This window comes from Musca domestica, unplaced genomic scaffold (assembly GCF_030504385.1).
Source record: "Musca domestica strain aabys unplaced genomic scaffold, Musca_domestica.polishedcontigs.V.1.1 60, whole genome shotgun sequence".
Lineage (NCBI taxonomy): Eukaryota > Metazoa > Arthropoda > Insecta > Diptera > Muscidae > Musca > Musca domestica.
The window spans coordinates 1,832,339-1,846,814 of NW_026712364.1; the positions used below are offsets into that span (position 1 = coordinate 1,832,339).

The 14,476-nt window shown below is 30.7% G+C and overlaps 1 protein-coding gene across 3 annotated transcripts in view; it reads right to left on the reverse strand.

Moving 5' to 3' along the window:
* The window catches only part of LOC101896721 (protein vav), a 147,371-nt gene that overhangs the window by 24,286 nt on the left and 108,609 nt on the right, over positions 1-14,476 (reverse strand). For all 3 annotated transcript variants that reach the window (XM_059129404.1, XM_059129403.1, XM_059129402.1), the window contains exons 3-4: positions 10,402-10,583; positions 7,855-7,929 (exon numbers count right to left, since the gene is read on the reverse strand). In XM_059129404.1, the coding sequence (XP_058985387.1) occupies positions 7,855-7,929; positions 10,402-10,583 (257 nt within the window). The remainder of the gene's footprint in view (positions 1-7,854; positions 7,930-10,401; positions 10,584-14,476) is intronic.

Genomic DNA, 14,476 nt, shown 5'->3' on the forward strand with positions numbered 1-14,476 from the left:
AACTGCAACCAACTTCAGACTGCTGTCATTTCTAAGCCACTTGTCCGACAGCTGTTAAAATTATTTCAGTGACAGCTCATTATATTGTTTACAAGCGTACAAAAGCATTTTGGTGAGACAAAAAGTTATTCGTAATGGAATTAAAGCGTGATAGTGCGATTTCTTTATATTTGGCTGGAAAACCACAAATGGCTATCGTTAGAGCACTCCAGCATTTAAAGTTGAGTAAATCTTTTATGTCTCGTACCATCGCTGCTTGCCGTGATACTGGTAGCGTAGGCCGACGTCAAGGAAGTGGACAGAAATGGAAGAAAACAGCAACATAAGCAGAAATGGTTGGAAAAGTAAAAAAGCGACTTGATGGAAACCCGCGTCGCAGTGGCCGAAAAATGGCTGGAGTGAGCTGAACATATCGCAATATTCCATTCGGCAAATATAGAAAAATGAGCTCGGGGTAAAGCCATTGAAATTCCAAAAAGTACAAGAACTTACACCGCAACAGAAAGAAAATAGACTTAAAAGAGCTGGAGAGCTGCTTCGCTTGGCCGGAAGTGGTGAACAGCCGAATTTGGTTTTTCTCCGATGAGAAAACTTGAAAAATGAGCTCGGGGTAAAGCCATTAAAATACCAAAAAGTGTAAAAACTTACACCGCAACAGAAACAAAATTGACTTAAATCGCTTGGTCGAAAGTGATGAACTGCCGAATTAGGTTTTCTCCGCTCCGATGAGAAAACATTCGTTGTCCAGCAGTTTGTAAACAAACAAAATGATCGTGTTTACTTGCCAAAGAGGTCAGCGGAAAATGTGCACTTTCGGGTGGCCACCAGAACTCAAGCGCCGGCCATGGTGATGGTATGGGCCGCCATAACAGCTGACGGTCGCTCTCCGCTCATTTTAATCGACCGTGGCATCAGAATAAATGCCGAATATTATTGCGAAAATATTCTGGAGGGTATATTAAAGCCTTGGGTACACAAACATTTTGGCTGCATACCTTGGACATTCCCACAGGACTCAGCATCATCGCACTAAGCACGCGTCAACCATGAATGGTTACAAAATCAGGTTCCTCGCTTCATTTCCAGCGCACAATGGCCACAAAAATCTCCGGATACCAATCCGTTGGACTATTGTGTCTGGAGTATTTTGGAAAGCAAGGTTGAGACTAAAAACTACCAAAGTGTCGATCACCTCAAGCAAGCGCTTCGCCGGGAATGGGCCAAAATACCGCCGAGCAACATTCGGGCAGCGTGTGACGGTTTCATTGGCCGTTTTAAGACCATAATTCGTGCCAAGGGTGACCAATTCGAACAAATCTAAACTTATTCTAAAACTTGATGCTATTTCCGATTCAATAAAATTTAAAAAAAAAAATGTAAAAATTATGGCGTTTGACTTTGTTGCAGTTTTTTTCATCTCACCCTGTAGAAGAACTCAAATAGAGTAACCTACTTCTAGAATCTCCTTATAAAGGTTGAGAAGCAACAGCTTAAATACTCAAACCCCCATCAGCCTGTAATACCCACCAACATTACACCAACCAACCAACGAGCTTAGAACAAAATATTTAAACGAAAAAAAAACTTTGCAAACAAAACAATAGACAAATGTCGGCAGCAAAACGGAAGACGAGGCAAAATTATGGAAAAACTGCACAAACAGAAGCCAAGATTGTTGTAGAAGAGTATAAAAGAATTTAGAATTTATGTTGTGGCCTTGTCCTTGTCCCGACGCCATTGCTGTAGCTGTAGCTACATTCATGAATGCATTTTCCTGATTAGCATCAGGACAAACCCAAAGTGGCGGCTATGAAACAAGAAAACAAAAAAGAGAATGCCAAACAAAACAAATGGCAAAGAAAGGAAAAGAAAAGAATGCAACAATGAAACCCTTGTCCCATTGTCTTCTACTGGTGACAGGATGAGGAAAAAGGATATGAAAGCTAAATAAAAACAAAGTCGACGAGGATGACAAGAAAGACCAGCTCGAATACGAATGCGAAAGTAAAGCAAAAGTTTTGCAAATAAAACAAACTAAAAAATGAAGAAATAACAACAAACAAAGCCAGCAATCGCATATTCAGGCAACAGACAAAAGTGTTCCAATTGTTTATTGGTCGTCCTGAAACAACAACATAGATGTAATTGTTAATTTATGTGTTGACGGAGAGACAATGTCCTTGCGAAAGATTATAACTACGCTTGATTTACTCCACATAGTTTCACTCAGAAGATAAATAACAATTAAGAAAACAACAACAACATGAAAGAATTCCAATTATCCGATGATACACATGGATAATGTCCTTGCGTAACTTTATTTGCAAAAAGGAATTAATGTTGACGTAGAGGGATATGTTTTCAAGTCGTGGATTTTTAAAGAATATTTTTTCAAGGGCTATCAGAGGGGGATTATTTTTCGAAGAGTCCTTCAAGGACTATAAAACGTAAATTTTTTAATAAAATTTTTTTAAGGACTATTTTTTAAGAATATTATCTTTAAGATATGAATTTTGGTGAATATTCTTTAGGATTATTAGACTGGGTTTAAACAAAAAATATTTCTTCAAGGACTAACGTGGAATTTTAAAAAATATTTTTTCGAGGACTTGAAAAATATTTCTCTAAGGCCTATCTGACTTGGATTTTTTAGGTAAATTTCTTCAAGAACTTCAAATACCTTAGAAGTGGAAATTTTAATAAAATTTATTCATGGACTTCACTTTAAAGCAATATTTTTATTTTCAGAAGAGTTCTTCAAGGACTATAAGACGTAAATTTTTTAATAACATTTCTTCAAGGACTTTTTTAAAAGCTTGTCTCTTCAAGATCTTTAGAACGTAAATTTTTTTGAATATTTTTTTAAGGATTATCAGAATTGAATTTTTTAAAAATATTACTTCAAGGAATAACGTGGATTTTTGAAAAATATTTCTTCAAGGACTATTAGACGTGGCTTTGTTATGTAATTTTCTTCAAGGACTTCAAAAACCGTAGAAGCGGATACTTCAATAAAATGTCTTAAAGGACTTCATTTTTAAAAAAAAACTTTTTAATGACTATCAGGCGAGTTTTTTTTGAAGGATTATTTCCTCAAGGCCTATCAATTGAATTTTTTAAGAATATATCTTTAAGGATAATCAGACTTGTATTTTTTTGAATATTTCTTCAAGAATTATTAGATGTAGATTTTCTCAAGGACTATGAGACGAGGATATTTTAAGATTATCTCTTTAAGGTCTATCGAACGAGATGCGCATTTTTTAGGAAAATTTCTTCAATGACTATCAGATGTGGATTTTGAAGAAATATTTCTTCAAAGACTGATAGGCGTGAATTTCTTAAAAATATTTGTCAATGACTATGAGACGTGGATTTTTTAAAAAATATTTGCCAAGGACTTTAAGACGTGGATTTTTTAAAAAATATTTGTCAAGGACTATGAGACGTGGATTTTTTAAAAAAATTTCTGAATAACTGTCAGGCGTAAATTTTTTAAATATTTGTCAATGACTATGAGGCGTAAATTTTTTAAATATTTGTCAAGGACTATAAGACGTGGATTTTTTAAAAAATATTTACCAAGGACTATGATACGTGGACTTTTTAAAAAATATTTGTCAAGGACTATGAGACGTGGATTTTTCAAAAAATTTTCTGAAAGACTGTCAGGCGTAATTTTTTTTAAATATTTGTCAAGGATTATGAGGCGTAAATTTTTTAAATATTTGTCAAGGACTATGAGACGTGGATTTTTAAAAAATTTGTCTGAATGGCTATGAGACGTGAATTTTGTTAAAAATATTTTTCAAGGACTATAAGACGTGAATTTTGTTAAAAATATTTTTCAAGGACTATAAGACGTGAATTTTTTTTAAATATTTTTCAAGGATTATGGGAAGAGGATTTTTTAGAAATATTTTCTAAAAGACTGTCAGGCGTAGATTTTTTAGGAATATTTTTCAAAAACTATTGTATTTCAAATACACATTGTATTTAAAAAAAATATTTTAAGGAACTTCAACCATTAATAAGCGTGTGTTTTTCAAGAACATTTTCTTCAAAGAATTTTCAACCAAAAATGTGGATTTTTAGGAATTTTTTTTGAAGGACTATTAGATCAATAAACGTTGTTCTTTTAATAAACTTAAACTTCAATAAAATTGAATTTTTGTTAAAAAAAAAACATCTTTAAATTCTTCAAGGACCAAAGAATGTGAATTTTATTTCTTCATGAAAATAAAAATAAAAACCTAGATTAATAAACACAGGACTTTAAGAACCAATAAAGTCAGATTTTTAGGAAAAATAGTTCGGACATGACTTTTTCAGAGACTACCAGACCTATGATCGAAACATTTTTAAGGGCATTTCTTCAATAGCTTTAAGGAGCAAAAAACATAGATTTTTTTAAAAGATTTTCAAAATTGTAGATTTTAGAAATTTTCTTCAAGGACCATCAGAACAGTAAATGTACGAATTTTTAAGAACTTCTTAAGGATCCGAAAAATAAACTCAGATTTTTCATGGACATTTTTTACAGACAATCAGGTCAATAAACTTAAGTTTTTAAAAAATATTTTTTTAAAGACCGCCAGAACAATTAACAATTAAAAGGACTATACCATCAAAAAAAGTGATTTTTTGAGGGAAATTTTCTTTAATAATCAATAAAAGTCTATTTATTATGAATAATTCTATTAATTCCAGGGTTAAAACGAGGATCTATACATGCGTATGTTTTAAAAATTCTACGAGGACTATCAGACTCATAAAGGACTCAAGGATTAACAGACTAATAAACTTGAATTCTTAAGGATTTTTTTTATCAGGAATTTATTAAGAAATTTTTTAGGGAATTTTTCTTCAAGAACTATTCGACCAATAGATGTGGATTTTTTAGGAATATTCTTCCAAGGACTATGACCTAGGATTAAAAAATTGAGGATTTCTTAGAAATGTTTTCAAGGTCTAATGAAAGTGGATTTTATTATGGAAATTTCATCAAGAGCTATTAGAAGTGTATTTATAAAAGTAGTTTCCAAGGGTAATTAGACCAATAAAAGAGATTTCTTGGGAAATATTTCCATAACGACTTAGAAGGATGAAAAATACTGAAATGTTTTAAGAAAATATCTATAATTATTTCAAGGGACCAATTAACATTGATTTTTTAACGTTAAGGATCAATAATTGTGTATTTTAATATAATGAAAACATCTTTCAGGACATCAAGTATGCATAAGCCTTGATTAATTAAAAAAAATAAAATCTTCAATATAAATAAATTCTTCAAGTACTCGCAGACTAATATTTAGGAAAATTTCTTCAAGGACTGTCTGACCAATAAATAAACTTCTTCAAGGACTATCAGACCAATAAAGTGATTTTTTTAATAATTTTTTTTTTAAGCGCCGTCAGCCAAAATAGTGCATTTTTAAGAATATTCTTCAAGGACTATCAGACCAATTTACATGACCAATAATTTCCAACATTTTAAGAAAATTTCTTGAAGGACTATCAAACCAATAAACGTAGATTTTTAACGATTTTTTTTAAGGACAATCAGACAAATAGACGTGGATTTCTTAGGAGAATTTTTCTTTTTGAACGTTAAGGATCAATAATTGTGTATTTTAATATAATGTAAATGTCTTTCAGGACATCAAGGATACATAAGCCTTGATTAATCAAAAAAATCACCCAATGATCGCGATTTTTTTAAGAAAAGCTCTTCAATGACCATCAGAATAACAAACGAGGGCTTTTTAAGAATATTTCTTCAAGGACTTCCGGGGAAAAAACAAATGGATAATTTAAAAAAAAAAATTCAAAAACTTCAATAAACAATAAAAGATGATATTTTAAAGGAAGTCTCTTCAAGGACTATCATACTAAAAACTTGGATTTCATTGAGGACATCAAAGGTTTAAAAAAAACAAAACCAACGAACAAAAATAAAAAATATTAAGTGAATTTAAAAAAAAATGTCTTCAAGGGTTCAAGTGCATTTAGATAAAAAATGTTCCTTGAAGATTTCAAGGATCAATAGGGGATATTTTAAGAACATTTCTTGAGGTACTATCAGACCAATGAACGTAGATTTTTTAAGAACATTTCTTCCAGGACAATTGAACCAAAACGAGGACTTTTAAAAAATAATTTTCCAAGGACTGTTAGGCAACTAAACACTCATTTTTAAGAGAATCTATTCAAGGACTATCAGGCAGATAAAAATGGCATTTTTAAGAAAATGTCTTCAAGGACATTAGGGACAAGCGTCAGAGCAAGAATATTGTTACCAACATTGCAATAAAGATCAATAAACGTGGATTTCAAAAAAAAAAAAAAAAAATAAATAAATAAATAAAGGATTCATAGAACTTAAAAAACGTTTTTAAGATTTTTTCTCGAGGAATTTTTGATACGAAACGGTTATATTTTTAAAAATATTTCTTCCTTTCAAAAATTTTCCCTAAACATGACATTATTCAAATAAAAAGTAAATGAAAATGAAAAGTTTATAGAAACGAAAGAAAATTAGCCGGGTTTGTAACTCAAAGCGTAATAGTATTCAAATGCAATATATCAACAAGCTAAGAACGAATACAGTCAAATATGGTTATTAAGGACCCTTTCCAGTGATATGGTAGATTTTTATTACTTCAAACCACTTATTTTTTATGAAACCAAAAAAAAACTGATTTTTTGGTCAGATTATTTAGAATAGAAAAAATTATCAGGAGACTATTTTATTCAAAGTTCCAATCAATAAAAAATTAAAAAAAACCTGGTTTTGATCATCTTGTGGTCCATTTAACCATATTTGACTGTATATTATTTATAAATATTTTTTTGTAAGCATCTAGACTCTATGTGCCATCCATTCACATGAACTATTGAATATTGTCTATTGTTTTTTGTCATGCACACCTCCGAAACTTTCGATGAAAACGTAACATAACACAAATCCTCGTAGACTTTTTCATCCTCCTCGGTGTAGATGTCGTTAAGATATTCGTGGCCGATTTCCGATGTTATCACATGATAGTTATAGACAGCTGCAGCGGCACTGTGTAGATTCTGATTGCGATCGACAACGGCGGCAGCGGCCGCCGATGAAGACGATGACGAATTACCGCCGCCAGACATTAATTGCTGACGTTGTTGTTGATTTAAATTGTAGGCCATGCTGGTCGATCGCACGGCCGAACTCGATGAGGAGCGTATGGCCAACGGTGGTGCGGAGGTGGTACTACTCGATCGTTGCATTAGCGGTGGTGGGGCATTGTTGACCATTTCACCACCGTTTTCAGGACCACCTGTAACACCACTGCCACCACCACTACATCCACTTTGGACGGAATCGGTTTCAATCGTTTCACTTAGGGCCGAGAAGTTATCATCCTCATAGTCTTCGGTATTCTCCGTGCCCATTTCGTTTTCAATTGTTATGTCGCTGTTCTCATCCTCCACCGATAGCGAGCCGCTCTGCGAGGTGCGATCGTAAATTTCCGAGGTGTTGTCGAGGCTGCCATTTTTGCAAAATTCACCACTGGTTTTTTATTGTTGTTATGTTTTTAAGTATTTTTTTTTTAATTTTTTAATAAAACACATTTATTTCGAATTAAGAAAGATTTTTTTTTAAGGAAGCAACAAAAGTAAAAGAAAAGATAGTTGTAAAGAGAGAGAGAGAGGTAGAGAGTAGTAGAATAAAAGTCATAGAAAATTCAACATTATTTTTTTGTTTAAAATTGCTCAACTTGAACTAAACGATTTTAATAAAAAAATTATATATTTTTTTTTAATTATAATTAATTATTTCAAAATATGAAACTATTTTTTTGTACTTACGTTGAGTGTAAATCTTTGTAGATGGCCTCGTCCGAATGAGATCTTTCGCTGGGGGATAATTGTAAATTAAAGCCTCTGTAAATATAAAAACCATAAAATTGATAGTTTTTTTATTTTTAATATATTTTACAACTTTTTTATATTTGTTTTAGAAAAACATACAAGGACTATCAGACCAATAAACGTGGATTTTTTAAAAATAATTACTTCAAGGACTCTCTGATCAAAAAACATGGGGTTTTAAACAAATTTCTTCGAGGACTATCTGACCAATAAACATTGATTTCTTAGACAAATTTCTTCAAGGACTCTCAGACCAATTTTATACGGAAATTTCTTCAGGGACTATTTGACCAAAAACATGAATTTATAAACAAATTTCTTCAAGGACTATGTAACAAATAAACATTGATTTTTTAGACAAATTTCTTCAAGCACAATCAGACCAATAACCATGGATTTTTAGGAGAATTTCTCCAATGACTATCAGACCATGAGACGTGGATTTTTAAAATAATTTCTTCAAGGCCTATTCGACAAAAAAACATGGATTTTTATACAAATTTCCTCAAGGACCATCAGACTAAAAAACGTGGATTTTGTTGACAAAACTTCTTCTTTCTAAAGAATATTTCTTCAAGGACTATCGGACTAAAAAACTTAGATTTTTACTTAGATTTCTTCAAGGACTATCAGACAAATTTTTTTGAAAATTTCTTCAAGGACTATTAGATTAAATTTTAGGAAAATTTCTTCAAGGACAATCAGACCAAAAACATGGATTATTTAGGAGAACTTCTTCAAGGACTATTAGACCAAGAGACGTGGATTTCTATAATAATACAATAAGGCATATCCGACCAAAAACATGGATTTTTATGCAAATTTCCTCAAGGACTGTCTGACCAGTAAACATGGATTTTCAAACAAATTTTTTCAAGGACTATCAGACCATTAAACGCTGATTTTTTAGGAGAATTTCTCCAGTGACTATTAGAACAAGATACGTGGATTTTGAAAATAATTTCTTCTTCAACATGGACTCTTAAACACATTTCTTCAAGGACCATCTTTTCTTTTTTCTTAAGAATATTTCTTCAAGGACTATCGGATCAAAAAACTTGGACTTTGAAACTAATTTCTTCAGACGAATGTGGATTTTTTTAAATAATTTCTTCAAGGACTATCGGACCAAGAGATGTGGATTTTTAAAATAATTTCTTAAAAGTATAACCGACCTAAGTCTATCGAGGACCATCAGTCCAAAAACATGGAATTTAAAAAAAGTTCTTAAAACACTGTCAGCCAAAAAAAAATAAATTTTTTAAGAATATTATTCAAGAACTATCAGACCAATTTACATTGACTTTTTATACTTTTTTTAAAAGACTTTTAGACCAATAATTTCTATTTTTTTAGAAAATTTCTTCAAGGATTAAAAGAACAATATACGTGGTTTTTTTTGAAAATTTCTTGAGGGACTTTCAGACCAATAAATGTGGATTTTTTTTCTTTTTGAAAATTTCTTCAAGGACTTTCAGACCAATTAATGTGGATCTTTTAAGAAAATTTCTTCTATGACTTCCAGCACCAATAAATAATACCTAAATCGTAGATTTTTTGAGGTCGATTAAAAAAAATAACTAAGAAAATCTGATTTGACTGAAAACATTGATTTTTGGAAGATCATTTCTATTCATTTTCTATTTTCTATTTTTAATAATTTTTTTCGGGACATCAAAGACCAATAAAGTGTAATTTTAATAAAGCTTCTTCAATGACTTTAAGAATAAATAAAAGTGGATTTTAAAAGAAAAATTCTTCGAGGAATTCAAGGACCATTAAATGTGAATATTTAATGAAATATCTTTAACGACTCCAATGTGGGTTTAAAAAAATATCCTTGGGGAATTCAAGGAACTTGCATTTTCAAGGAGCTATAAATGTGAATATTTAAGAAAATTTCTTTAAGGACTTCAAGGATAAAAAAGTAAATTTCAAAAAATATCTATGAGGAATTTAAAGGCCAATCAACGGGAATTTTGAAGACAATTTTTGAAGGCATTAGATAAATAAACGTGAATTTTTTTTCAATAATTTTTAAGGACTATCGGAGAAAAAACTTCAATTTTTTCAATTAAACTCGATTTTTAATAAAAAATTGTTTCGGGGCGTGAAACACAAATATATAAGAATTTAAAAAAAATCTTTAATTTTTTCAAGGACAATAAAAGACCATTTTAAAAATCTTGGATTGTTAGGACCAAAAAAAGTGAATATCTAGAAAATTTCTTCAAATACTTTAAGAACAAATTAAAGTGGATTTTTAAAGAATATTCCTTCGAGGAATTCAAGGATCAATTTCCAAGGGTCAAGGACCAATTTCCAAAAATTATCGTATTTTTTATACCTCAGCTATATGGTCATTTCTTTTATAACATTTTTTTATGAGTATCGGACCAATATACATCGACCTTTTTTTAAAGACTTATTTAATAACAATCACTCCTATTTAAAGACAATGTTTATTTAATAATGTTTACTTACACAATATTTGGATGTAGTTTTTGTACTTTAGCACATTGTGACAGCTTGGACAGTGTTATGAGAACTCGATGGAAATGTGTCAGATCATAGAGCATGCTGGGCTCGAAAAGATCCGCCTCGCGCAGCTTAAAATGATTGCGGCAGACATCGATGAATAGTTTGATGTTTTTGCAGCATAAAAACTGGAAATAGACAAGAAAATGTTGAAAAATTATGATTAGTTAGGAAGAGATAGGTATGATAATTTCTGAGGAAAATATTTTGTTGAATGTAAATGAGGAACATTTGTTGGTGAATTTTTCCTATGGAAAACTTCACCGATGTTAATTTTTCCTATGAAAAATCACATGAATGTGAATTTTTCCTACGGAAAATTTCAACAATATGGATTTTTCCGTTTTCCATGGAAAAATTCCTATGGAAAATTTCACCAATGTGAATTTTTCCTATGGAAAATTTCCCCAATGTGAATTTTTCCTATGGAAAATTTCACCAATGTGAATTTTTCCAATGGAAAATTTTGCCTTTGTGAATTTTTCCTATGAAAAATCACACCAATGTGAACTTTTCCTATGGAAAATTTCACAAATGTGATTTTTTCCTATAGAAAATTTCACCAATGTGAATTGTACCTATGGAAAACTTTACCAATGCAAATTTTTCCTATGGAAATTTTCACTAATGCGAACTTTTCCTATGGAAAATTTCACTAATGTGAATTTTTCCTATGGAAAATTTCACCAATGTGAATTTTTCCTATGGAAAATTTCACCAATGTGAATTTTTCCAATGGAAAATTTTGCCTTTGTGAATTTTTCCTATGAAAAATCACACCAATGTGAATTTTTTCCTATGGAAAATTTCACCAATGTGAATTTTTCCTATGAAAGATCACGCCAATGGGAATTTTTCCTATGAAAAATCACACCAATGTGAATTTTTCTTATGGAAAATGTCAACAATGTGAATTTTTCCTATGGAAAATTTCAACAATGTGAATTTTTCCTATGAAAAATCACACCAATGTGAATTCTTCCTATGAAAAATCACACCAATGTGAATTTTTCCTATGAAAAATCACACCAATGTGAATTTTTCTTATGGAAAATTTCACCAATGTGAATTTTTCCTATGGAAAATTTCACCAATGTGAATTTTTCCTATGGAAAATTTCACCAATGTGAATTTTTCCTATGGAAAATTTCACCAATGTGAATTTTTCCTATGGAAAATTTCACCAATGTGAATTTTTCCTATGGAAAATTTCACCAATCTGAATTTTTCCTATAGAAAATTTCACCAATGTGAATTTTTCCTATGAAAGATCACGCCAATGGGAATTTTTCCTATGAAAAATTTCACCAATGTGAATTTTTCTTATGGAAAATTTCAACAATGTGAATTTTTCCTATGGAAAATTTCAACAATGTGAATTTTTCCTATGAAAAATCACACCAATGTGAATTTTTCCTATGAAAAATCACACCAATGTGAATTTTTCCTATGAAAAATCACACCAATGTGAATTTTTCTTATGGAAAATTTCACCAATGTGAATTTTTCCTACGGAAAATTTCACCAATGTGAATTTTTCCTATGGAAAATTTCACCAATGTGATTTTTTCCTATGAAAGATCACACCAATGGGAATTTTTCCTATGAAAAATAACACCAATGGGAATTTTTCCTATGAAAAATAACACCAATGTGAATTTTTCCTATGGAATATTTCAACATTGTGAATTTTTCCTATGAAAAATCACACCAATGTGAATTTTTCCTATGAAAAATAACACCAATGTGAATTTTTCCTATGGAAAATTTCACCAATGTGAATTTTTTCATATGGAAAATTTCACCAATGTGAATTTTTTCATATGGAAAATTTCACCAATGTGAATTTTTCCTATGGAAAATTTCACCAATGTGAATTTTTCCTATGGAAAATTTCGCCTTTTTGAATTTTTCCATTTGAATGGAAAATTTCAACAATATGGAGTTTTGACTAATTCGATTTAAAATTTTTTTCTTGTTGTTGTTGTTAGAAAAAACACTCTCAAGAAATTTAAACATTTACAAGGGTGACATAAAGTCCCTGATAATATTTTAATTATTTTTAATCCTTTGCCGTGATAATGATAACTTCACCGTCCCCCAGACAGCCTCCGCTCATTCATGCAAGGCGTTATTAAATTTCATGTGGCGCATCCTTTAGCGTCAAAAAATGACAAGTAATTAAAAATTTGTTTGTTTTTATGCCAAAAAAAATGAAAAAAAGAAGAACGAAGGTGGCAGAATCATAAGGATTTAATTACAACGCTCGCTGATGAATCAAAGGAGGACTGGTGGAAAATTATGAAAATGTAACAAAGTTAAATAAACAGCACAGGTGGGTGGGTGACAACTTTGTATTTGAATTATTGGTTGTAAAAGGAATTCTAAATAATTGGAAAAAATTCTAACAACAAAACTAATTTAAAAATGTTTAAGTATACTTTCAGGCGAGGGAATAACAGCGACAACTATAAAGCATACTTTCAGGCATAACCATTAGCGTAAAGTTAATTTTTTATGATAACGTTATTGAAAAGTTTTCTTGTACTTTCCATAAATTTATTTAGTTAGTGGAAAATTGAAAAGGAAAAGTGTTTCGTTTTTTAGTTTCCAAAGTATACTTTTAGGTGCGCCTTTTTGCGTTCTCAAATATTGTTGAAGAAGCGCAAAAAAAATTAACAAAAGGCCAACACATCAATATCTTGGGCGCAACATAATTTATGGGCAAATTTCCCATTTATTATCAGGCGAGGAAACGTAAGCAAAACCTTCACAAAACTTTGACATAGAGAGAGAGAGAGAGAGCGGGAAGAGAGTGAGATAAGTAAGCAAAAGAAAAGCCAACATGCAAACTGTTTTTTTTTTTTGTTTCTTCTTTCCATTCTTCTTTAGACGAGCCTGTGATCTAAAGAAAATCCTTGCAAAAGCCAAAGTAAATTTTTATTAAAAGTTTTAGTTGGGTATCAAAGTTTCTTGCGCTTCGCTTCAATCTTCAGCAGAAAAAAATAACAAATGGACTTTAAATAAATAAAGCAATAATTTATGTTTGTTGTTTTGCTTTTTTTTCTGTTTCGTTTTTATTGAAACACACCGCTCATGACATCCTAAGAGACCCATTTCTTTAATGGAAATGGATTTAGAGGCTCTGTGAGGCCATGAATTCCAAAGAAATTTATTTGGTAAAGAAAAAAACATAAAGAGCATTTATTTATGTTGTAAGTGTTTTTAGCCAAGCACAGAGCTTATATTATTTTCTTTGACTTAAGAGGATTTGGATTTTTACTTGGACATGTAATTATTGAGAATTCTAAATTTTAATTGAAAGTAAAATTCTAACAAGAGAATTTCAAAGAAATTTTATAAGTATGTAATTTTTTCGATAAAATATTGCAAAAAACAAAAAAAAAAAAAAAAAAAAAAAAAAAAAAAACAATGTGCCACGCAAATAAAAATTACCGGAAAAATCCAGCAGATTATGAACGTAGAGCTAAAAATAGAAGACACATGTATCGGTGTTTTGAAAGTTTACATCGCAAAGTAACCTAAATGGAGGGGGAGTTCCTCCATATTCCACACTTTTTTAAACCTTTGAATTAAGATTCCTCGAAATCCGTTCATTTTAGCTATTTAGCAATATTACAGATAAAAACACGACGTTATAAGGGTTAAAAATGTCCATCAAAATAATGGTCTAAAATTTAAACCCTAAAACCAAATGTGTTTTTTTTGATGATTTTTTAAAATATGGTTAAAACTAGCTTTTAACGGCATCGTAACAAGTCTACAAAATTATTTGTTATAAAATTCTACTATTAGTTCTAAAAGACGTCAAGAATCGAAATCTTACCTAAACACCAAGGATTCACAGATATTAAAAACACATTTTAGGGTTAAAACCGTACTTTGTGTGAATTTCTCCAAAAATCTCCTACAAAACATCATTTTAGAAAGATGACGTCAGAGACAAATATATTCTTCATCAAATTTCACTGAAGCTCACCAAAGAAGAGAAATCTCTATT